The sequence below is a fragment of the Anser cygnoides genome, chromosome 2 (assembly GCF_040182565.1).
Source record: "Anser cygnoides isolate HZ-2024a breed goose chromosome 2, Taihu_goose_T2T_genome, whole genome shotgun sequence".
Lineage (NCBI taxonomy): Eukaryota > Metazoa > Chordata > Aves > Anseriformes > Anatidae > Anser > Anser cygnoides.
In genome coordinates this window covers 37,592,184-37,618,044 of record NC_089874.1, presented here as the reverse complement: position 1 = coordinate 37,618,044, position 25,861 = coordinate 37,592,184, and the positions used below count along the sequence as shown (strand labels likewise).

Genomic DNA, 25,861 nt, shown 5'->3' with positions numbered 1-25,861 from the left:
TGGCAGTGTACTCTGGTTATTATTGTAAAATATAATTGATGCCGTTTCCAGCGCCAGAAAACAAAATAGGCTGTGGATGTGGTCTGAATTGGAAGGAACTGAGGGGACCAGAAGTACTCCTGCTGTCCAGTGACTTTCCTGCCTTTGCTCTGCTGACAGGTGAAAATACCTGTGACTGGTCTGTGGACCTTGCTTTTCACACTATGAAAACATTTTAGAAAGGCAGTCATACTTGCCAAAAGAACTTCAGTGTCTAATAATTGCGGTTTTATGTGGGTTTAACAAACACTGAGGTGTTTTGCCTGTTTCTCTCTTTGACTGAGCTGATGTTTCTGAGAGAACCTTCTTCACTATCCATCAGAAGCCATCTGCTGTCACTTACCTTCTCCCCAAAAGAAAAGGGGCTTTGAAACCAACCTCTCCCCTCCCCAAATGCACAGCACACTGCCTAAAGTATAGGTTTGCCTTTCTTCATGGATACAGGCCTGACTGTCCACAACGTATACAGCTAGACGCATCTTTTTGCAGACCACCTTCCCTGAAACAGCAGTTGTTTTGACTTCTTAATAAATTTTATACGAAGACATTTCCACTGTCAGACTTGTCTGGTTGTTATTTCAGACAGCTGTGGAGTGTTACAGCCGCCCTCACAGAGCTGCTGGTCTGAAGGCAGATCCGGCAGCTGAGTCAGTAGGAGCCACAGGCCGGTGCCCGCACGGCTTGTGTGAGGTGCCTCGAGAGCCTGAAGTCAGACAGACTGTGGAGGCCTGTTATTTTGGGTACTGCTGGTTAACGTAGGAGTAGGGGGCCGATTTTGGTTACAGGGTTGTGTGCTATGCTCTAAAGAGCACAAAAAAAGATAGCCCTGCCAGTGAAGTAAAATCTGGCCTTAATAAAAAGGGAAGTATCTTGGGTGGCATCCTAGCTAGAAATCAGGAGGGAAGATGCTGTTTCTTCAAATGTCTTTAAAGAAATAGGACTCTTGTATTTGCTTTGCTTCGCTTTCTCCCCTCCCCTCCCCTCCCCTCCCCTCCCCTCCCCTCCCCTCCCCTCCCCTCCCCTCTTTTTTCTTTTTTTTTCTTTTCTTTTTTTCTTTTTTCTTTTTTTCATTTTTTTCTTTTTTTTTTCCATTTGTTTTAGGAATGTCTGTGCTCAGTTCTCATTGTTTTTCTGATTGAGGCAGCTTGCTAGACTCCATATTTTGGGTATCAGTAATAAAATTTTAAATTTTACAATCACTGCGGTGGCTGTAAGGTGCTATAGATCAGCTGAGAGTTTCTCTACCAGCATATTGTTCAGATGTATAAAATATGCAAGACATCTTAAACAGAAAATCAATGAATATATTTTTAACACTTTTAGGATACTTTATTGCTCTCTGATCAGATGATATTTAGGAAGTATTTTACAAAGTTTGCATTTTTTTTAAGCATGCAAACTAAGTTTACGTCTCAAGCACAAACATGCATTTTACATGAGTAGTTTTTCACAAATGCTGTTCCAAAAGACAGAATTTAGAATGAATGCCAGATTTTTTTTTCTTTGTCAGATTTGTGTCTCGTTTTTATTATTTTTTTTTTAATTCAGTTACTGGATGTTATTAATTACAAAGTTTTATGTAGTCATGTATTTTCTTCGAATAAAGGTAGTTCTGTAGATCAATTCAAGCTATATACTTTCATGAGAGAAAGAAGTAAGACCTGCCTACGGCATCTGGGAGGTGCAAGCAAAGCTAAATTAGTTGTCCTTGGAAGCAGAAATGTGGAGTCTAGAGGTTAAAACTAGTCTCCTTTTCTGCATCCCAGCTGTGCATATGATCTGGAATAAATGGGACATGATTGAGAATAAAGGTGGTAATTTATTGTTGCCTTGGACCATTCTCTTTCCTGACTCCACCTCATTCCCTCAGGAGCAGGGAGGAAACAGCAGAGTTCAGACAAGTGACTCACAAGGCTGCTTGAAGTATTGCAGCTTATATTCATGGTGATGCTGAACACTCATCTCTGTTTATACGTGGGGAACACTTTAGTAAATACTGTAGTTAAATTATTCAAAAAACTGCTTATCTTTTGTTTGTGCACCATGCTTGTGCGCAGACAGCTATACAAGTATTATGAGTGATCTTTATCTTCTGAAGAGACCCATAGCTTATGTCTTAGTCTTGAAGAGCTGATAGAGATGGTTTAAAAAGAAAATATAAGCCTTATTTGGATTTATTTTTTTCATATTTACTGCAACCAGGCAGAACAATTTCCTTCCTTTCCTAGATCATTAATTATACAAAATACGAAGTGAAACCAGTTGGATTAATCTCAGCCCAGAGGAAAAAAACTTGATAAATGCTGGTAGTCAAGAGAGAAATCTTTGTTTGGGTAGGTTTGTTGAGACTGAAAGTTCTTCAGAGAGGTTTTCAGTGTCATCCACAGCACTGCTATACAGTCCTCTGCTCATCAATTCCTAGAGAAAAGGGTAGATCTATAGAAAAGATTACTATTTTTAGCTGTTTCCAAGTTCATGTTTTTTCTGCCTGGTGCAGATGTGGCTGCAGTCATCTATTTTTTAGTCTGCAGGCTGCATTTTTACAATGTGCTTTCTTTATATCCACCCGTGAAGGCCTCTGGGAACTTGATTTTCTTAAAGACAAATTATTTGACCATGGGGACAACTTTTTTGAATTTGCAGAAAGTTATTATATTTTACTCCTTAAAATTTTAGAGTTGAGTATGGAGATTTTATGTTGCTACTGGTTAGATACCACAGATGCTGTCAGATCACCCCTCAAGTTCCAGTAGAAATGGCTTTTTTTTTTCCTTTTAAGATTAGCCAATTCTCAACTCTTCTTTCCTTCTACTCATTTAATAAGCTTTCTTATAGGAAATAAGTGAAATTTAGTCTAGAAACTTTCGAAGGCTTTGGAGAAGATGGATGTTGATGACCCACTGAACTTTAGTTATTTAAAGTTTTATTGGGATAAACTGGGAAGTATATTTTAAGAGATGCATTATTCTTTATTCATACCTTTGTGAGGTTCTGTTACAATTCCTAGGTCAGTTTAGGGAGAGGAGTTCTAAATGAATCCTCTTGAATTTACTCTGCCTTCATTCTCTGTTACTATTATCTCTTCTCCATCTCTGAAAATTATTAGTTTCTATTTAATCTACTGAAAACCTAAAACTTTGCTTTGGTTTCTTTCAGTAGAATTGTGAACTCAAGCTTTCGATTCTTAGAATAGCTGTTACTAGCTGTTAGGTAGCATTAACAACTCGTATTTTGCAAACCAGAGGATACCTTGGGTATGTTTTGAAGCTGGAGGAAGAGATGGATAGAGATGCTGTTTCCATTGAGCTGAAGGCATTGCTCCCGACTGCTGGGGGTGGGAGGGGAGAGGATTGTTTTTATTAAGTATCCTCCAAGCCCTAGTTCACTGTAAGCAAACGTTAAATGTTTCTAGAGGTGGATTGTCTTTTGGGTATGAAAGTAATTGCACACACACACATTTGTAGTGTTGAGTGGGTTTTTTGTCTGCTTACTTCCACGGTTTATAATGCCATCAAGATCAATATAGTATTGATTCGGTTGTGCTGGTTCTCTTCCTCGTGCCAGCTGTGATGCATTGGCTTTTAGCTCTTTGACCGTAGGAATGTCACCATTCAGAAATGTGTTGTGTTGTGCAAGAAATAATACATTAACTTGCTTTGGGAAATAGTTGGTTTTATTTCAATTACAGGTAAGATTTCTAGAATAGTTACCAGAGTAGATGAAAACGTTCTTGACTCTTCTGAGTTTTCATAATGCAGTAAGTGTGGAATCCAATACTTTTTATGTTAACTCTTGAATTTCTAACTGAAAATTTTTACGTCTACTTTGGAGCATTAATTGCCAAGGTCAAAACCAGACCACTTTCAGATAAATGGAACTGAATTGTGCACTATCTCCTATCTAGCAACCTGTCTAGTTATGTAGTGGTAATTCCAAAGGAAAAGCATGGAACTCAGGTTTTATTTGCTACACAAACCTTTTAGCTTTGGAAAAGGGTTCATTTTCACTTAACATAGAGGTGTAGCAGGAATACCATTACCTAACAAATGCATGTGTACGTATATAGTATGAAAACCAAGTTTGCATTTCGTAAGTGTACTTTGCTTTTAGACTTAAAGTATGATTTTTATTTTTTTCCCAAAGGAATTTTTACTTATGCAAGTAAATTGCAGTGTCTGCTCCCTAGGGCATTTTTCACAAAAGGCAAAATATCCTCTAGGTTATTATCCTCTGTGTTCCTTAGCAGACGGCGGGGTGTTGCAATAGATGAGCCTTGAGGATATTCTAGTTTTTATTTAAATGATTTTTGCTGTGGCCAAGAAGAACATGAATGTTCATATGTATTCATATGACTCTTTGGTATTTATTTTTAATAAATTTTTGAAATGCTAGAACAAAGCAGCGCAGTGTACCAACCATTGCTCTTTTGTGATTAAAACCAGAAGTATGAAATTGCAAAACAACCAGACCCCATGTAACGAACAGAATACATTTATAAAGTTGCGTGTTATTCATATGCTGTAAATGAGAACATTTGGGAAATTTGAATCTTAGCTGAAATTTCATAGTGAAGCAGAAACGTGAGCTCTATTCTGCCATGCCAACTGTCCTGAGCTTGAGGAGCCCTAAACTAGGTAACTCTTGTGCACTTACAAAAACCTTCATCTGCATGAAGCTGTCAGCAGGTGGGTCCTAAGCAATTTATTCTGTTGCAGCGAAGCTCTTGTAGACATTATTTTAAAAGAGCGGTGATGTGAGCTCTTCCTTCCCATGGTCCCCAAAGATGGGAATTCACCGCGTCTGTTAATACCCATACCATTTAATACATCATTTCAACCTGCCGTTCTCTCTGCCTGGATTAATACAGAAGATATGAGAAGGAATGGCTTCTTGAGGAGCTGTGAAGTTCAACTTCTTCTCTCTGCTGACAAATGGTGATCAGAGCAGCCCCGGAGGGATGCTGGCAGTGCCTCCACCTAGTGCGGCACCAACCAAAGCCCTCCTCTGTTCTCCAGCACTGAAGCTTATCCAGCGACTCTGGCAGCAGCCATTTACATAATACACCCACAAACCAGCACTGCTTCAGCAGATTCAAGCTGAAATATTTATTTAGCAAGTTGCAGGGCTTCATTATATTCTGATTATACCTCAGGTATATTTTTCAGGGACAGGGCACGTTTGTCTGTACTCATTGCAGAAAACCGTGGGTTTGGTCATTAAGGGCTGGCTTTTAGCAGTCACCTGATTGTGTTAAGAGAGGTCTTATCTTCATTTCATTTTCAGAGGATTTATGGGGGGAGCTCCTTGTCTTCAAGGAGTTAAGCAAGGGCTGTGGTGCTGCTCTGTCCGGTGCCATACGAAAGCAGTTAAAACGCTGGAATTGTTTACTGCCGAAATCCTTGTTAGTCAGCAGAGCCACTTACACCAGATTTCTTTGCGGCTTTTAGTGGAAAATATTAAACAGTCGCTTTTGCTTCAGTTACAGAAATTTTACGTTTTCGGCTGAGTTAGTCACAGAGCTGGCACAAGCGTATCTGCGAAGACTGCCCCAAAAAAAGGCGCCTTTTTCCTTTTTTTTTTTTTTTTTTTTGTGCCAGAGGAAGTTGCACTGAGAGCAGCAGCTCGGCTCTGTAAGTGTGACATGTGAGCATTACGAGGCATTTCAGCCTGCGAGCCTGCAGCCGGTGCTCAGTTGGAGCGCCGCCGTGGCTGCGCGTCGTGCTCTGCTCGGACGGGCAGGCTTGTATAAGCTGATCATATAATTTAGCTTGTCAGGGAAAAAAAAAACAAAAAACCCTGATAAGAGGATAACCTCTAACCGAAGAGGAAAATCAGGTTGGCACAGTGACAGCTGTTCGAATACAGAAGTTGGCTCAGAGAAGATGCACGGAGTCTGATTTTTTTTTTCCTTTTTTTTTTTTTTTTCTCCGCTCGATCTGAATGAAGACTATCATGGGAACTGCATTCACGTGGTGATCGAAAGAACCACTTGAGTGATGAACTGCTTTTGCAGAAGAAGTCTAGGGCAGCAATTTGAGCTTCTGTGTGCGGTGGCTCGCTCGTTTTGCTGAAGCCTTGTGCCTCATCGGTGTTCCTGCCTGACGCCTTCCCTGGTGGAGGAGCCACGGCTGCTGCCTGGCGAAGGGAAAAGGAACGCTCCGCATCGCTCCTGGCACTGACGGAGTAAAACTACCCGCGCTGCTGTCAGCTGGGGAGCCTGGGTTAAACCGGCGACATTATTCGAGGAGTTGCATTGTCCCCGTGGTCTGACTCATCGCATGTAAATGTACCGCAGCCTCGCCGTACATTGCAGATATTTTCATCGCATGGGAAAGAGTTACTTGCCTCTCTCCGCGTTCTGAGCAACTGCTGGAAAACAGATGTCCTTTTTGGACGGACTCTTTTCGCCGCCGAGGGATGGAGCCGTAGAAGCGCGGCAGGGTCAGAGCCCGCGTTTGTTTTCGGGCAGCAGAGAGCCCGCTGCTGTTGGCCGCCGCCTGACCGTGCAGGACCGCGTCTAGCCGCGGCCGTCTCCGTCGGGGCGATTGTTCCCCGCTGGTGCTCTGCGGAACCGGGTCGTGGCTCCCGCAACAATGCCTGCCCTGTGCGGGTAGAGGCGTGCTGCTGCAGCGGGGCTGGTAACGGGGGCCGAGCTGTCAGACGGCGCTGGTGTAAGCGACCTGGATCTAGGGATATCGGTGTCAGCTGTTCCACAGCCCCTCCGTTGCGGTTTCAATGTTTCGTGGCGTTTTATGTAGGAGAAGAACTTCCTTAACGACTCGGGGGGGTTTGATCTGAAAAATGAAGCGTGGGGGGGGATTGCGATGTCCTTTTTTAATCAGTCGTGCGCCAGCAGCAGCACTCACACGTCCGTGAGTGTGTGTCAGACAGGTGAGAGCACCTCCGATGTGCTCCCTGGTGTGATACCTGCAGCCTGCTTCCAGAAACACAGTCGCTGGCGTTTTTTTGTTGGCTTTTGCTTCCTCAAACGGATCGAATGAGTCGGGTCTGTATTGTTGTTTTGGAGGAGGAGGAAGATGATGCTCCCACATTTATTTCCAAATTGCCTCAGGAAAATATATCTTTACGTCCATCGCCCTCTGGAAACGTGCTGGTAAGGCATGTTGTCTGTTGGCATATTCCTCCTTTATAATACTGTTGCAAATCCCAGTGGAAACTTTCATAAGGTTAATGCGAGCTTGCATGATGTTGAAATGAGATGAGGCAGTAAAGCTGACTATGCTAAAGAGGGAAAAAGTTGAACCTTAGTTGTAGAATGAATATTTGCAGGGGCTCACTGTTCTGCATGTAACTTTGTTTATGGTGCAGCAGTAACAGATCTCGACTCTTGCAGAGCAGCAGAGGAGTTTTAGAGGGCTTGGTGAATGTGTTTCCCTCGCTCCATTCCTCATTCCTCAGTGGTACATTTATGCACTACCACTTTAGAAACTGATGTAAGGATTATATTGCAATTATATGCTGTGTTTATTTTGAGAAGTGATACAGTGTGCAATGTACATTGAGCAACAGCAGTTATAAGCTAAAATAGAAAAATAGTATAAGCCATAATCTAAGTGTAATTGTTCAATTTGAGTTATCACTTATGCAAAATGGTCAACGCTGTGGGGACTGGGCTTTTATTTCTTTAAATTATTTTGTTAAGTGACTGACTAAAATCTTGCTGGCATATCTCAGCAGCTTTCCTTACTTACTAAGAAATCCTGCTATATTTAGTAATAGATGTGTGTGAGTGTGAATTTGTTGCCATACTTCTCTGATGCACTTTGCTTTCTCACTGTTTCTAAACAGGTGAAGAATTTCTAGTAAGTTTAGTCACTTGCTATTGCAAAAAGGGAGTTGTTTACTTATATTGTGTAGAATTCATGGTATGTAATAATAGCCCTAATTTTATTATGAGGGGTTCTATTTTCAACTGTTAAAAACTAGTCTATTTTATTTTATTTTATTTTATTTTATTTTATTTTATTTTATTTTATTTTATTTTATTTTATTTTATTTTATATGTTTCATTGGTTATTGCAGTGACTTAGAGTGTGTTTGTATGTCTGAGCTTTTTAAAGTTTACAGTTCTTTCAACTCTAAATATTGCCTCCGGTTTCTTGATTTCACTGCCTGGAATGTTTGATTTTTGTCCTCATCTTGTGTTTGTGGTATGTATCAGAACACCACACATGTACTGCTAAAAACTGCAATGGAATTATATTCTAAAGTTTGTTTTTCTTCATTTCAGCCACCATTGGTTCAAGCTATATTTAATGGAGATCCTGATGAAGTTCGAGCACTAATATTTAAGAAAGAAGATGTTAACTTTCAGGTAAAACCAAACATCATTAGCTTTGAAAACAGTCTAATTTTGTTTTGGTACAGCTTTCTGCTCTACTAATCACTTTAAAACTTTGCTAATTCAAGACCTGTAAATTCTAGAGCTTTTATGTAATAGCCGAAAATAAGGCCTATATGTACACTTAATGCACTTAATCCTTAAAGAGGAGCAGAGAAAGTTGTATTCTTTTAGCTTTCTAGATGTGTGTTGTTATTAAAGACTTAGTTTTATATTTCTTTCAAATGTTAGTTCTGCAGTGCTGGTATAGCTGAAAAGTTTGTATATACAGTTTAATCAGAGCTTTTTAGAAAGTAAGACTAGTTACAGGTGATGTAGAGTTTGATTCCTTTTACATGAAATAGAGCATAGTATATATTAGACAATTAAAGAAAATAGTTTGGAGCTTCCAAAGGTAGGCCTAAGAATGGATTTTAGAGAGGGAAGCCTAGTGATTTATATTGACCTGTAAAATAAGAAATATTGCTTATGTGTCCTGTTTGTGGTGCTGTGAACCCAGGCACTGCAGACTTTTAAAAATTGTACTGAAGATAAATTGAGTTTGTTCCAACTTGGGTGAAATTCAAAGATTTGAACAGCATGTGGTTACCGTATTTACTTTCTATTAAAATCCTCATATGCATCTCTGACATTATGCAAGATAATGTTGCATAAGCTTTTTATATCTATTAGAAATTCTTTTGATTATTAAGTCAGACTGACATTAGCCATTTAAGGTGTAGCACTATAGCAATGTGGGTAGTTGTTTCTCCTCCAACTGCATCAGAACAAGAGGGATACTGAAAAGCTAAGGCTAACGTCTAGGTGCTACTTAGTGGCCAGTGTAAGACCACGATCATTGTTTAACTTTTGTCCTTAACAGATGTAGAACCAAAAGAAAATATTTAGTTAGGCACGTGTATTTTGACATTTCAAAGCATTCTGTGGGATTTGTATCTGACCAGTGCCAGCTGAAGCATTTGGGAGTCCTGCCATTGTCTTGTGGAACTTGAGTAGGGAGGGCCTTGTAAAGAAACTTGCTGTCCAAGTGAAAGTTTTGTTTGATAAGGTTCTATTTTTCCCCCTCTCCTTTTTTCATTAGTTTTGCATGTTCTTCAGCAAAATTCTGTGATGGATTACATATTATCAAACGACATCATCCTCTGCTCAGTCATGAGAGCGCTTGTTCTGTATGTATGTCTTTCCTGTCTCTTCATATGGACTCTGATCATGTCGTTGGCATGTTCATTTTTAAAAACCCATTAGTCTGTATTATTTCATTTCTATTTCTCTTTGTACAAGTCAGGTTTAGCATTCACAGATGTAGTGGCTGTAAACAAAGCAAGGATTGTATCTCTCTGCTTTTTTGATTATTTATTACAAAAGCCTCTGCTAGATTTCAGAATGTACACACTAGTGGTTTTGTTTAGTTTTCGTTCTGTCTCAACATTTGTCAAACAGGCATTGTCCGTCCATAAATACGAAATAAGTAGATGTGCTTAAATAGGAAAGCAAGTAATTGTTTTGTGCTTCATCATAAAGAGGGTTACTTTAGACTGCCAGGTAGCTATAGTGAAGAAAAATATTGTAAATAGAATATTCAATAACCTGTTTGTTTGGTTTTTACATGTGTATGCGTGCTAATTCTTGCTAACTCCTTGCTGTGGATACATCTCCCCTTATAGACCATGTATACATCTTAGACTAGTGCCACCCAAGGAATATTTAGAATGTATCCAGAACAAATACACTATTTTTTTCACAGCCACCTTCTTCAGCATAGGCAGATGCTTGCCACACATGACCACTCCTTTCTAACATGGTAGTCCTCATCCTGCTGCAGTGTTTACCACAGTATTCACGTACATCCCTTAAAACACTGTTTGTCAGGACTGAACGAGCATAAAAAACCCTCCCAGTTGTTTGGTAGAAATGAAGTAAGCTGCCCAGTGAACTTCGTGCGTCTGTCTGCATGTGTGGTGTTTTTCTTGGGTTTTGCATTTGTTGTATGTACTTGACTGGAGGTAATGTATTCCTGTGTGGTCTAGATCCAAACTTTTCCCCTGAGTTGTGTGTTATGAATTGGTGTGGACAGAAGGAAGGGGAAAAGTGAAGAAAACCAAGTGGCTATGTATGTTTCCTAATAAAGAGAAGGATCGTGATAGACTGTTGTGGACTCTATTAGAACCCGGGTATGTGTTGGATTTTTTTCCATTTAGCTATCCAAGTGCTTCGGTACAGTTGTTTGAATTCCAGAGCCGTTCCCTCCAATGCCTCTGCAGAGTCTTTTCCCCTCTCAATACCAGCTAATTATTTTGCAGTTTGTCTCCTAATAGCTAGGATTCCTTCCTTTCTTCCATGCAGCGGCGGGTTGGGTTATGTAACTGGAGACCGACTTTGGCAAATAAATTGTGCCCAGAAGTGAACTGAAGATAGAACTGCTCGAGGGCTCTGTTGTGGCAGCGACGTTCGTCTAGGGAAGGTGTTGGTGGCTTGATAAAATGTCTTTTTCTTTCTTTCTGTTATCATCCAGCTTCATTTTCCTTTTTTACTTTTGCCATATATCATCTTCAACATTAATGACAACCAGTTTAATACTCTGTTAGAGCTGGGTTGGGTCTGTCTGTTTGGCTTCCTAAAGCTAGGCTGTGGTTTGCTCCTACAGTAATGCCTACAGATTACACTCAGGCTGGGCTCTATTAGAGCATTATTCCTAACGCAGCTGATGTCTTGTCCCATAGGGTTATATTTAGGAAGAATCTGAGACGGGTGGCCTTTCATAGCACGAGTTCCTGTGTGCCAATGCTAAGATGATGTACTGATAGCAACCTTTTGCAGGAAGAAAACACAGCTTTTTCAGGAAGAAGATTGTTCTCTGTTCATGTCACAGTTACCAGCTCTCTTGAGTCAGTCAGAGTCTAGATTTAGAAAGTATGTATTGTATTCAACCCTGCAGTTGTAATGTTTTGTGAAGAAAGAGCAAATTGAGTGTGTTCTTTACCTGCTTAAACTGTGGTTCAAAAAGGCTTGCCTTCTTGGGGTGTGCAACTTTTTTTCAGACAAAAATGATTTATGGGAACTTTGATCAACGATATTTTTGGAAGGTGCACTCTCTGAGGCTCCAATTATGGGAAAAATGGAGGAAAAGGGGTTGCATCTCCCTCCCCTTCCCCAAGAGCACTGGAGGAGCTGTGGCTGCTTGTTTCATGAATCAGGCTTAAGTCACTCACATCACATATGTCGAGCCTGATAGAATTTCTGTTATCCATATTGTGAGAGAGAAAGAGAGAACACACATGTATATATATATATATATATACTTCTTATTAATGTTTTTCCTTGGTGCCATCCTGAGCTTTTGAGACTTGGCAGGAAGGAGAATGTTGTGTGATAACTGATACAGTTAGTGTCAGTTAGAACTCTTTATTAGTTCATGGAGAGCATCAACATTTCCTGCTCTTGCTGATTAGGATAACATGGATACTTTGAATTTTGTCCACTTTTCGCAGTTAATTTTAGCTAACTAAATGATTTCAGCATTGCCTTTTATCAGTCAGGATTTGGCTTTTTTTTTTTTTTTAATGTGGAAGTCCATCACTGTTGTAAACTTGTACCATTTCATTTGTAACCCAAACCTTTTATGATGTATGAGTTTCATAGATAATGAAAATGGAATAATTCATTTCAGCTATCTGTTACCAGTATGATTTTGTTGAGGGAATAGCAGCTCACTCTCAAAGGCTGTACATCTTACTATTGAAATGATTGTTCAAAATCAGAGCAGTATTTCCTCTTTCTTCTAGACCTATCAGGGTAAGATTTCCCACTATGAAAAGGGATCCTTCAGGTAACCCTATATTCAGGCTTTATAACCCGATTGCACTTGATCTTAGCTGAGGGAATCTGATCCTGTCTGGAAGCAGTGTCAGTGTGCCCCTTGCTCTTTGCACACTGAAGCCAAACAAGCGCTGCATTTGGAGGAATCCCAGAATCACACAGATGTCTCTCAATTTTCAAGAGTGCTCACTGCTCCTATTTAAAATAGTGATTGACACATGTGATTAGTGACTTAAACATGAAACACCTGTGTCTTGCTGCTCAGTACGCTTTGTGAGATTATAATAGATTTAAACTATGAAGCTGATTTCTGTATGAGCTGTTGTTTTTTTTCCAACAGAAGATGTAAGACTGGAAAATGAAATCCCACGTGCTGTACTAGGGACTGTAGCAATCAGGATATCCAGGTGCTTTCTGCTCTACATGGTTGGCCATCTAGCACAGCTCTGAATTTAATGGCACTTCTCTATAGCAAGTAACCAAAAATATATATAAATTAGAGCTACTATTTTGCAAAACACCAACACCACCAATGAAACAAAAAAATGGCAACAAAAACATACAACCAATTTTCCCCCCATGTATTACATAGCAATAAAGCGCTGCCCATAAATCACAGTTTTGTTCCTGGGGCTGGCAAGGCGAGTGATCCAGTAGCACCACCACTGTGCCAGGTAGGAAGAGGAGAGCCAAGTGCTAACTAAGCAAGAGCTAAGTGGATCTGCCTTTGTTATTCTGAGCTGCAGGGCTGCTGCGTGGACAGTGCTGCGGTAGAGGTGTGGGCTCCATTCCCAGCCCTACCAAGTGTGGGTTTGCATAACTTCTTGTTGGTGTTATTTGCATTTTAGGAAAATGTTGCAGAGTTTCCCCCTAGGGTAAGATATGACGTCTTACTTGATTTCCTGTTTTGTTTTGGTTTTTAATTTATTTTATCCTGCATGTCATTGCATATACTGACAGAGAAAGAAAACTGTCTTGTTAGTCTTGTTGCAAGGGTAGTACTGCTCATGCAGCATTGGGATTGGGCACCAGGAGAATTAGAGGTTGCTGAAAATATCAGTTATCTGAGTAATTTAGGAATAAATAATGAAAAGTAAAGTACTTTAAAAAAAAAAAAAAGATTCTTTGGCATGATGCTGGTGTTGGTCAAAATCCTAGAGGAGGTTAAATAGAAAAAATAGGGAATAGTTTCCTGGTTTTCATCTTTATACCGATCTCATGGGCTAGACTCTGGGGTAACTGTTTCTTCTCTGGGCTTAACAGTGTGGTGTAGAACAGGGAAGCCTGAATTAGCTCGCTGAAGCATGGAACATTCTATGAAATTTAGTGGAATTTGGTGTTCTGATCATGCAAATAAATTATGTACTGATTTTGGATCTAAAAATCTCTTTTATATATTTTATGTGAGAAACGAAACCACTTTATGCTGTAATTCAGCAATTATTTTGAAGTACCTCTAAATGTATAGAACCTTACATAGGTCTTGCTTAAAATCAGATAAACAAAAAGTCATAATATACAATGAGGGAAAAGTAATCTTTAGGATTTTTTTTTTATGTTTCTGTTTGTTATCTTTCTGTAGCCATTTATTTTACCAAAGTAAATGAATAATAAGAGGATTTTTTCTGATTTTAAAAAAAAGCATGCATGCAACTACAATTGTAAATTTTAATTTGACACATCTATGACTCTTAATCTCTTTTGGCATTAATTGCTCTGCATAGATTCTTTGTTATCCCTTTTGTTCTCAGTAGGTTTTGTAACCTAAGTCACATTAGGGTAAGAATTTGCCATTTGAGACATCCGGAAGACATTGCTTAGAGCAGGTTAGTACGTGGCACCCTTCAAACAGTGGCAGTCCTCTGCAATACCGTGTTTCTTGCTTGGGGGTGTCTGGGAAGCCATTGGGAGGCTGTGGAAATAGGTCTGAAAGCAGTGGGGAACACTTGGACTGCTTTGCACAGAAATTTGCATGCGTCAGATAAAAGCAGTAGGGAGACAGGTGTGTGCAATCCATACTCCTTTCCAGTTCAGGGATACTCTGGGCATTGATCAGAATAAAGTTTTGTCATATTTGTGATGTTTTTTTTGTTTGATCACATGGAGCATGCTTGCAGTTCAATCATTTTTCAGGTCAATTCATCCTGTAGCTGCTGTTGTTACAAGGTAAAAGCTTCTGGCAGTCAGAATAAAGCCACCATGGGGCCTTTGTATCTAAACTGATGAGAAGAAATAGTAGTTAAAGCCTAGCATATAATGTAGCAAAGCCTAAGCAGGAATGGTGTACCATTTTTGACTCTTCAAGCAGTGTTTTTGAAGAGATGAGAGAGCATGGCTTTACTAACCAGCCTATTTGTCTCAAGCGTGCATCAGACGCAGTGCTGGAACTGTTTTGTCAAGTTCATGCACGCGATGTAGACTGTTTGCATGAAGGGCTTTTTTGCTGGCAGCTGCGGTTGGCAACAAAAACTTGCACTAACGTATTTGGTACTGTGAGGCAGCATCTTATTGTATTCCCTGGCAGCACAGACTGTGCAGGCAGCTCTCTAACTTCTGGTCTGTTGACTTGAATGTCAGGGAAGAATTAACAAAACATCGAGGAAAAAAAATAACATATTTTGAAAAACATTTTTTTTTTTTTGAGTTCCTATCTTAATAGTTCAGAGTATGAACTTGCCCTTTCTTTATGGAATGGAAAAATCCCAGATATTATGGATATTTGCGAGTTTGAAGAACTTTACAATATGATGAGAATGTGTGATGAGTTATAACTGAGTTTGGCATTAGTTATTTTAATTAATTTTCATCCTTTGAATTGTTTAGCAGTGACTGGATGCAAGGTTTCGTACAAATAAAATCTGTATATTGAAAAGACAGAGATGTACATCTGTATATGTATACATCTATATAAGTTATACAAGTTATATATAAAATATGTGCATACATTAAAAAAAATAGTTTTTCTAATGCTAGTGGCACTAAACATGCAGTGAACTGAGAGTGAGAGCACGCCTTTGAAATCCCTGTAGGAGGTCAGAGAGGAAATGTTTCTGTATAAGCAAATACTAATAATGAAAACTGAAATAAAAATAAAATAATACTAATAAGGAAAAATCCTCCAATTAAAACACACTATTTAGAAACATTTAGCTTGATTCAATGCAGCAATTCTTGCCTCACCATCTCTATTCAGAGCCCAATTTCAGATTCTGTAGCAGAGAACCTGAAAAATCTTGTATTGGGCAAACGTGGGCCCGTGAGACCTTGCAGAGAGCAGCAGGTGAAGTCAGGATTGGAATAAATCATAAAACAAATAGAATATGCCTTGAGACACTTGCACTGCTAACTGTTCATTGCGTGATTTTTGTTACCCATCTTACTAACAGAAGATATAGCCATCATCTTCAGAAAAGAGTTCTGATGAGAATTGAGAGAGCTTTTCCAATTAGTTGGAGGCATTTTAAGCAGTTGATGGCTGTATTTAATTTGGGATGTTTTTTACTTTGCATGGGGTATATGCAAATATATTTTTCTTACACTACTTTCTACCATATGTATAATCTCAGAGATTCATGGTAGCACGCATCTTCTCAATCTTGTTTGCCCTTGGACTTCCAATAAAATACAACCATAAAACAAGCTCAAGATGTTTTTCTCCATAAACTTTTGCTTGGACTCCCCTCCAGAGTGCATTTCAATGTACCATATTGCTTTCTGATGCTAGATACTCTCTGAAATAAACTTTCCTAATGTTTCCACCACAAACAGGAACCCTCATTTCCTGTGTGACCAGCCTGATGAGTCATGAGACTCCTGCTTTATGAAGCATTCACTTAATTGAAATTTCCTTACATACGAAGAAATGGTAGGAAAATTCTGTGAAGAATCCTCTTTGTTGAGAGTGTCTGTGGTCTTTTGCAGACAGGAGCAGGTTCTGCCTGCTCAGAGGTGGCAGGCATGCATCAGTACGTAACGTGGCCCTGAAGCAGTTCACTTGCAAGAAGATCTCAGGTTTGTCTCTTAGAATGGCATTGTGAGCATAGAACAGGTCAATGTGTGAGATTTTTTAATTAAAAAGATACAAAGCTAGCTTATAACATTTCTTGCCACTGAACATGGCAGAGTTCAGTGAGATTTTTTTTTAAAGTAGATAGTTTAGCACTACCATAGGGGAATATTTGGGGGTTATTTTAGTAAAGAGTTAAGTTCTTCATAACAAGAATATTCATGTTAAGGATCTGAAGGGGATGAGAAGAAACTTTGCTGCAGGGAGTACGGGGAAGCTTTCCCTATAGGAAAGTTTCTTCTACTTCTTAAAGGAACTGCTAAGAAGCTCTTTGTTTCATGGATCTGAAGCATGCTTTAGAGACCTAATTCTTCTGAGTGTTGTGGAAACTTGCGGCAAGTTGTGTCTGTATACTGTTAAGAGTATCCACCAGCTGCTCAAAGATTTAACTTTGCAATATAGTAGTTATTTACTGTTACTTAACTTTATTACAGTTGTAGGTTTCCTGTTCGTTAGTGTGGAATGTTTTTCAAGCATGTCATCTGTAATGAATAATCAGATCGCTTATTTCCTTTCAATGTGGCTTAGAGAGTGAATCATGTTTTTCAGCCTCAATATAAAGTGCGTCCACATGGTGTTGAGTTTCTCTTCTGCTGCAGAAACATATTCAGAATGTTTTAAATACAAACCTGTCTAATTAGGCCTCTTCCTTCAGAATCAGAACCCTTAAGGACAGAACCTCGCAAGTCCAAAGAGAAATAAACCTTTGCTTTATGTTGGCAACGCTGATTTTAGTCTACGCAAATGAGATTTTCAAAAGAATTGAATTATCACTTTTATTGGAGGAATATAAACAAACCTCCAACAGAGTTACAGGATAATCTGACTAATGTCAACAGATTGCTGCTTGGCACGGTGCATTCTGTGGATGGTAGCTCTCAAAAGGTACTGCTGCATAGGTTAGGACTTCCTTTTTAAATGAAAAATATGTTTACAAATAAAAAGAAATATTCTTTAGAGACTTAGTAAGAATTAATAAGAGAATTAATGTTAGTGTGGTGTACTACTCACACTAATATATTCTGCTTCTCATCAGGTCTAGTAAGCTTGCCTAGCACTATGCTAATGTGGTTATAATGTTTGCTAAACTGGGCAAACAAGCTTCGATATCTACATGGCAGTGCTTCTACCCTATTGGTTGTACACTCTATTTGTTTTACAGTAATTGGGGATTTGACAGACAAGTTTTGTTCTGGTCATTGTTATTCTTTAAACATTGAGAAATTGGCATCGATTTAGAGAGCCATGAATAATTAGATCAAATTCAAATGCATTTCAAGAATCCTGTGTTTGAATCTCCACTGTGATTCTTGTTAGTGATAATGATTTTATAGATAATGTCTGATTTGTCATAGTACTTTTAGTGATTGTAACCTTACTAAAGTTTGTAGCCTTCAGAGAGTATTGGAAGTTTTGCATTTCCTGCTGCTTTTACAAAACAAACTTACAGCAAGGTCTTGAATAGTTCCAGCTAACTGGGGTTACTCCTGGAACTCGCTGTGCCTGTCATGCACAGGGCTGGTATGTGAGAACAGAACATCCCTGCTCAAAGAGCAGAGAGAAGAAAAAAAACTCTGTAGACTTAATGTGTATTAACATCCAACATCGACACAGTTCTTAAAGAATGCATTGCTGGTAATAGCAAGAGAGGATTTGAATTTACTGGTTATTTATAGTAACTTTCCAGGAGAAAACTCTGTACGTATATGCAGAGTACCTTTGAACAAAAACAATTTTCTCTGCTCTGTAAGTGGTTGAAGCTGCCTCACATAATAGTGGAATATCTAATGAACCGTCAGTAATCGGTCCCTTAAATCTATTCCAGCAAAGGTTGGATGTATATCAAAAACTTGAAGGAGAAAGTGTCATTTTCTTGCTGCGCTTAGTGGGGAGGGCTATCCCAGAAATGCCTGGGGAGGAGGGTTCCTGTGGGGCTGTCAGGAGGCAGCCAGGCCTGGGGAGCCTCACACTGGTGTCAGGTCGGAGGGCAAGGGAACTGGATGTTCCCTTTGAAATGAGGCTGAAGAGCATGTCCAGAGTTCACATATGGGGTCTCTATGTTCTTTTTTTCAGTCTTTAATAAGGTCCTATTTGATTACAATCCTTCCTAATCATAGTTTTCATCCCCTTTGAGGGATGGGGCATCCCAGCTTCTCCGAGCAGCCTGCTCCAGTGCCTCACCTCCCTCAGAGTGAACAGTTTCTTCCTCATGTCTAACCCAAACCTACCCTCTCTTATCTTAAAGCTGTTACCCCTTGTCCTTTCCCTATACCCCTGGACAAAGAGTCCCTCCCCAGCTTTCCTGTAGGCCCCCTTCAGGTACTGGAAGGCCGCTATAAGGTCTTCCCAGAGCCTTTTCTTTTCCAGGCTGAACAACCCCAATTCCCTCAGCCTGTCTTCATGCGAGAGGTTCTCCAGCCCTTTGATCACCCTCGTGGCCTTGTCCCGGACTCACCCTAACAGGTCATACTTCAAATGAGATACATCCTGTGTTTACAATTTAACTTTGTATTGGCTGAGATTGTCTGAGTGTTATAAGCTGCCTTGAGCCAGTATTCAGGGGTAGTGCAGGGGTCTCTTGCCAGAGGGACTTTGCCCGTCGCTGCTAGGTGACTTTACTTGACAAAGCCGTTTAACTTAGCATGCACAAGCAAAATGTCATAACTTACTCTGAGAAGAGGTATTAACGGTGAACATGCAACCTGAAAATCACGTTTTTTTTGTCACCAGGACAATGCAGTTAGCGAGGTGAAGACCTGATTTACATCAGACGCGTACAGGGTTGTCATGCTAACGTTGGCCTTTGCAATGAAAAAGGCAGAAAACCCAGCTTTTCTGAACAAAAGTGTCATTGGCCTGGACATAATGTGGTGGATTTAAACTGGGATGGAGATGTGCATACCTTACCTAGTGTGGTGTGATCTTTCCCTGGAGCATAAACAGAGACTGTATTGTACTGTTTTCTCTCTTGGCATATTTTCTTATTTGTGTCCTCAAATATTACAGATAGATTACAGGGTGAGATGAGGCATTCACTATCCCTTACTCAGCCTGCTGTATGAGCACAGGCTCTGTTACATAATGTGCTTCACAAAGACTCTGTTCTCATGATGGAAATTCCATCTTTTTCACATACTGCTTTATTTTTTTTCAAAACCAGTTTGAGTTTTATTGTATTTTATTGTATCTTTCTTACCAGCAACTACAGTCCAATTAAGAGCTGGTAATTTTTTTCCACTATACATTCCAGGTAGATGTTTGCAAATAATATATTTAGCATTTGGGAAGGGGAAAGCCAAGGAAAAGTATTTTGTCATGAGATTATCATGTCTTTTTTAAACAAACAAAAAAAACCACATAGTTTTGAACTCTTTAGACGTTTGTGTTTTGGGGGGTGGTTTTTAATTTCAATGTTGTTTTTTTATTTTTAATTTTTTTTTGTAATCATCTAATATTTTAACAAACAGTCTGGGCCATAAGAGTTGCTCTGTTTTAATCCCTGATTTAATCCCAAATGTCTCAGCTGTACCATTAGATCAAGTTCACCTTAGCAAAGGGAGAGAATAGCTCTTTATTCATTCCATGTATTGAGCAAGAATTTACTGGCAGTTTTTAGTGTTGAATGGGACCAAATTCTTGATGGTTGAAACTCAAAGTGAAAGGTTTTGTGAAGGGCTCACAAAACCTGTTCAAAGGTCTTTATTTGATACCCAAATGGATGGTTGACTTCACTCACAACAAATTCTAGCTTTTATAATTTGGGCAAAAGAAGTTATGTGTACAATTTTATAGAATAGAGACCTAGGTTCAGCTTTTCCTATGAGCTGCGCTTGTTCCACAAATGAGTTTGAAAACCTAAGCAGCAAGAATTACAAAAGTGACGGGAGCATCACAAAACCTGCATGGAACATGCAGGTGAAGGCATATGAGAAGTTGCATATTTCCAAAAAGCACTCTGACTTAGTGCTTTCAAAACACAAAAATTATAGAGAGGCATTTTTGTGATGAATTGCTCATAAGTGGAAAGATAGGGAGATGTTTGTTGTTTTCAAAATGTGTCTCCTGAAATACTTGAATATAAGTCAGTATTTTTGCTTTAATAAATAAAGATGTCTACCAGAAAACTCCTAAGCCCTTTTGTCCTCATGTGTTGCTAATGATAATTTTTGACCTTTAGGAGTAATAAATTAAAAAAAAAAAAAAAGAAAAACAAAAAGCCTCCTTTTGTTGTTGGTAGACAGGAATAAGCCAAGTGAAAAAGAAATGCTGTATTCCACAAAATTTATGCTGTTTTCTTAATAACATTTTTGTGAAGATTTTTTAAATACTTCAAAAAGGCCTTCTTGAAAACAAGGCATGTTCATGAGCTGAATCTCAGTTTTTAAATGTCTTAACCACATTAAACTATTTTTTTGGGAGTTTATTTAAACAAGAAATTTTTACTCTTGTTTTCTGACCGAGAGTTTAGCTGGCCGTGGTGTCCTGCTATCATAATCATAGATCAGGTTGAATCTTAATAGCTCTTCTTTATGCAAGACGGAACTCACTTTTTTTTTTGTGTGTGTTACCTTTGATGCCTCTGCTGTACAGTCACGTTTGAACCGTTTTGTGTCATCAGATCAGTTTAATGCTTCTGATATAAAGCATGTAACATTTGAAGAGTAGGTTTTTTGAAAAGATGTCCAAAATACCGTTACTTAACAATATCGTTCTGAACTTCAGAACTGACTGGATCTGAGCTACCTTGCACTTTCTAAAAAGGAATTTTTAATAAGAGCTGGTTGAATATAAATGAATGTTCCAATATAACATATATGAACGCCTGAATGTTTTTTTCTTCACAAACCTAGTTTTAGTGATTCCTACCAGGTTATTCTTACTGTGCAGATGCTTTGGAAAAGAACCAGACTTTGAATGCACATTTTTGTTTATCAGATTTTGTGAATGAATTGTGTGTAATGGTTTGGTGAGGATAGGTTTTTTGATTAGATTTGTTATTTGAGTGAAATAAAATAATCCTTAGCTGAATGGGAAGTAAACTATTTTTCATGCATTTTTAGTGCTGCTCTGTGAACTTGTACTTCAAATTCAGTTCCAGAAGTTCCATTAAAAAATGCCTGGGGGCATTAGGTTAAATGAGGATTTATCTGGGATTGCAGAGTATGTCCGGACAGCAAAGCCATGCAACATGAGTTCTTTTCCCCCCATCTCTCATTTGTCTTTGTATCCTTGTGATGTGGAATGGGGCGCAGAAAGCAGCTTAGATCTTCTTGTAGATAAAGGTAAAACCCAAATGTTTGACCAACACTTTTTCTTTAAGAGTTCAGTTACACTTCAGGTTTTGTGCAAGGGAACAAACGTGATTGCCTGATCTGTTCCAGTAGCCAGAAAAAAAGGGGATGGCCATTCTGATACAAAGTGCGTTGCAGTCGATCACTGTTGTTACAGTCTCTAAGACTAGAGAGTTTAGAGTGCCTTTATACTTTTTTTCCCTGAAACTCAACACATCAGGCACTTCAGTGTCTCAGGGAAGGAGATTTCCTGACCCATGTCCATCCATTGTTGTTCTCCTCTCTGATTTGAGAGACGAGGCCTCATGCATGTCCACCAGAGCATACATCATGGCAGCCTCCTCATGGCCTGCTGGCGCTGGCACACCAGCCTCACGTCGCACCTTTGAGACTTTGGAAATGCCCAGCTCTGCCTGTGTTCTGTGGGAAGACCTTCGTGAAGAAAGTACTGGTACCTGCTGCCACCAGCCTCTGCTGCCCAGGCATGGGTCAGGCCATTTCCAGAGCTACCTACCTAAAAGTTGTTTTCCTCGTGGAGGAAGTGTGGTGGATGCAGCCAAAATATTTCTGTAGCCCAAATTCTTAGCCTTTTATCACTTCCATTAGTGACTAAATCAGAATAGATCAGGTCAATTTCTGTAACTTTTAATGCCGCTCAGTGTAGGTTTGTCCCTTTTTCACCCAATTGGCCAGGCCCAAGGTAAGCCTTCGTTCTGCTTCTGAAATTTGTTCACCTACAAAACCCAAGCAGCTCTTTGGATTATCCATTTACAGTTGCTGAGTTGTTGATTTTGATTAGGAAATCAAATATTGGAGCATTAATGTCTTCCTGGCAATTATGTACCTAATAGTTTTTTCTTCGAGCAGCCTAAGAGTACTGTGCATGCCAGTTACTTTGTGTGACTGTAGATCCATTAAAAATTACCCGTTTATGTGATTTTTTTCTTGTTCAGAACATTGTGAGCTTATGTTCTTGAGGAACATGTGTTCATAGGGTGAAACTTGCATGTTTTTTATAAACTTCTGATATTTCCTAAAATTGTGGTTTTGTGACCTTTTTTCCAGGTTGCTTCGTAGCTCTCTTCTATCGTAATCTCTTTTTTTCCTATTGTATAACTACCACTGCCATCTAATTTTTTAGGGACTTCCCAAGCAACAGTGGCAAACACAAGATAAATGATTTAGTGGTTTACTCCACAGTGAGCCAGTTTTTGATTATTATCTAGAACCAAGTCAAAGAGCATGCATTATTAAATTGATATTGAAGATCTTAACTAGGAAGAACACCAGGTTTCGACAGATTACAACTGAAGCAATCCTCCTTGCTATTACTAAAGACATTTATTTTCCCCTACAAGATAAGGTCTCTAGAGCATCTGATTATTGCTAATGTAATGAACAAAAGGGTAAGATTCCTCTTCAAATTTTGTGATTGCTTAGAAGTCAAGATTTGCTCTGTCCTAAGAGATGGCGTAAAGAGGATATGTCCTGAAATGTACTACTTAGTGATAAAGCCAGATTATAGAAAAATTAGAATTGGGTTTTCAGAAATGTACCTTTTGAATGAAATACAAGTGTTTATGAAAATAGTACCGTGAGCTAATTGTTCAAGCAATTAATGGAGTTTGTATGGCAAATCTAGTCTTTTCACACTATGATGGTATCTATCACCTGGCTTCAAACAATACTTTATGGTTAGCTATGTAATGCATATGATTCTTGTGGCTAACATAAAGTAGTATGCTTTCATCCTGTTTTTAAGCATGCAGAAGGCAGACCTTTATTATAGCTTGTTAGGCATTCTCACTGTATTGAAGCTACATTTTAAGTTTGAAATACGAGGAGAAAATATAGTTCTGCTTCTAAAAATGCTGTTAGCCAAAATCAGTTAGAAAATTATTTTTATGACAATGTCAAGTTTTGTATTCTAACTGCAATATCAATGTCAGAATAATTTAAGGAATGGTATTTTGAAAACTGAGTTAAGAAATACTGAAAAAATCCAAAGAAATAGCAGATAAATTACATTTAGGTTAGGGATAGGAAATTAAGTTACTTGTCACAGATTTGTAAGTTTTGAAAACCTAATACTTAATCTTTTTCTTCTATTTTCAGTTGACAATATTTGTCAGCTGACTAATTTTCAAGTTCTAGTGAGTTATTTTCAGTTGACAATATTTGTCAGCTGACTAATTTTCAAGTTCTAGTGAGTTATTTGTTTTTAAGGTACCACTTTGTTGTTGGACATGCTCCCAAAGAGTTAGTGGCCCCGATTACAGATTTATGCACCTAAACTAAGCTTTGTGTAGTTTAAAGTTCAAACATAAAAGCCAAATACAGGGTGTTCTTTTTTGGGTGGAGGAACAAAAGGTTATTTAAAATAGAGTTATTCTGCCTTACAAAATGATGGTCAAAAAGCTGTATTTGACAAAATTTGCAAATATAATATAGTGTCCTAGTGAATCTCAAGTGCAGCACTGGTGACTTGGCACTGGTAAGAGACCCCTGTGGTACTTGACACTATCAAACAATTGCAGATATTTTGTAACTGTGTTCTTAAACATTATCTGTGGACCTAGGAGTTAGCTCAAGCCATACTGGTTGAGTAGACCCCTCTCACTAACCTAATGGGAGTTACTGTTGGTCATTTGCTGAGACAGAACCCACACAGGGATAAATTGTATCTCAAATGATACTTCTTTAAAACAACAACAACAAACAAGTGTATTTGAATGCTGCCTATTTAATTTAGCCTTAGATTTGTCCATTGTTTTGCTCCCTTAAGTACCTATTGAAACAGCCAAAGTCTACTATTTTACATGACACAAAGGAGGCATTACCCTTGTTCCAGGTTTGTTGAAGACAAGGGGAGTTATAAAGAAGTTCTTAACACTGCTGTTCTTGTCATTTTATCCCAGATTTGGTTTTAATGAGGTCATTTTAGGAGTTCCTCATGCTGTAATCCACATCGAAACTCCTGTGTAGATAAAATGTTTGAGAACCTTGGGAAGTAGAAGGAAGTACTACAAATGGAATGATTATATGTTTTTATGTAACTTAATCCAAAGGTGCATAAAAATATGATAATGGGAGAGTTTTGTGACATAGAATCGTCATTCTGAACATTGATTCCTTAAGGAGATTTTTTATTGCTTTTTAGTTTGACAGTATTGACCAATATCAGGAATTAAAGTTTGGAGTGGAGGAATATAGAACCACAGAATCATTAAGGCTGAAAAGGGCCTCCAAGATCATCTGGTCCAACCGTCCCCCTACCACCAATGTCACCCACTAAACCATGTCCCTAAGCACCACGTCCAACCTTTCCTTGAACACCCCCAGGGACGGTGACTCCACCAGGTCCCTGGGCAACCCGTCCCAATGCCTGACTGCTCTTTCTGAGAAGAAATGTCTCCTCATTTCCAACCTAAACCTCCCCTGGTGCAACTTGAGGCCGTTCCCTCTAGTCCTGTCACTGGTTACCTGTGAGAAAGAGGCCGACCCCCAGCTTCCCACACCTTCCTTTCAGGTAGTTGTAGAGAGCAATGAGGTCTCCCCTGAGCCTCCTCCAGACCAAACAACCCCAGTTCCCTCAGCCGCTCCTCACAGGACTTGTGTTCTAGGCCCTTCACCAGCTTCGTAGCCCTGCTCTGGACATGCTCCAGGGCCTCGATGTCCTTCTTGTAGTGAGGGGCCCAAAACTGAACACAGTACTCGAGGTGCGGCCTCACCAAAGCTGAGTACAGGAGACAATCACCTCCCTAGTCCTGCTGGCTACACTATTTCTGATGTAAGCCAGGATGCCATTGTCCTTCTTGACCACCTGGACATGCTACTGGCTCATGTTCAGGCGAGTGTCAACCAACAACCAATTAAAATATAAGTTTATAGTTTCTACTGTGGGACAGGAACTTTTATGTACAAAACTCCTTTTTTGAAATGTTTGTTTTAGTGTCTTTTAGGTTGAAACAGAAGCAACAGTAGGGCAGTTGTGGGCTGTTGTTTACATTAGTATGATGTATCAGTGCTACAAATGCCTGCTTACAAAGTTGCTTCTTAAAACTAAAATCTTGATTAGTTTTATCCACTGTAATGCTCTCAAAGGTTTTCTTTTTGTATTTGCTGAAGAAAGTTGTTCATCAAATGATTAGTCTTTTTAAATAAAAGTAGTTGATCTGTATAGCAGTATTTTAATAGCATACAAAAAAACACAAAATTTCTTTAATTTTATCCTGATTTCATTTATTAAAATTCACTTCAAGTGGAACAGGACTAGAATTTTCTTTT

The 25,861-nt window shown here is 39.1% G+C and overlaps 1 protein-coding gene across 3 annotated transcripts in view; it reads left to right on the top strand.

Annotated features, from left to right (window-relative positions):
* ANKRD28 (ankyrin repeat domain 28) overlaps positions 1-25,861 on the top strand; it is a 119,349-nt gene that overhangs the window by 35,213 nt on the left and 58,275 nt on the right. The window contains exons 1-2 of one of the 3 annotated variants that reach the window (XM_066991869.1): positions 5,707-7,153; positions 8,291-8,374. In XM_066991869.1, coding sequence (XP_066847970.1) covers positions 7,037-7,153; positions 8,291-8,374 — 201 coding nt within the window. In that variant the 5' untranslated portion in view covers positions 5,707-7,036. Of the gene's footprint in view, positions 1-5,706; positions 7,154-8,290; positions 8,375-25,861 lie in introns of those variants that run through there. The other 2 variants (XM_013171937.3, XM_066991868.1) reach the window with 2 other exon arrangements.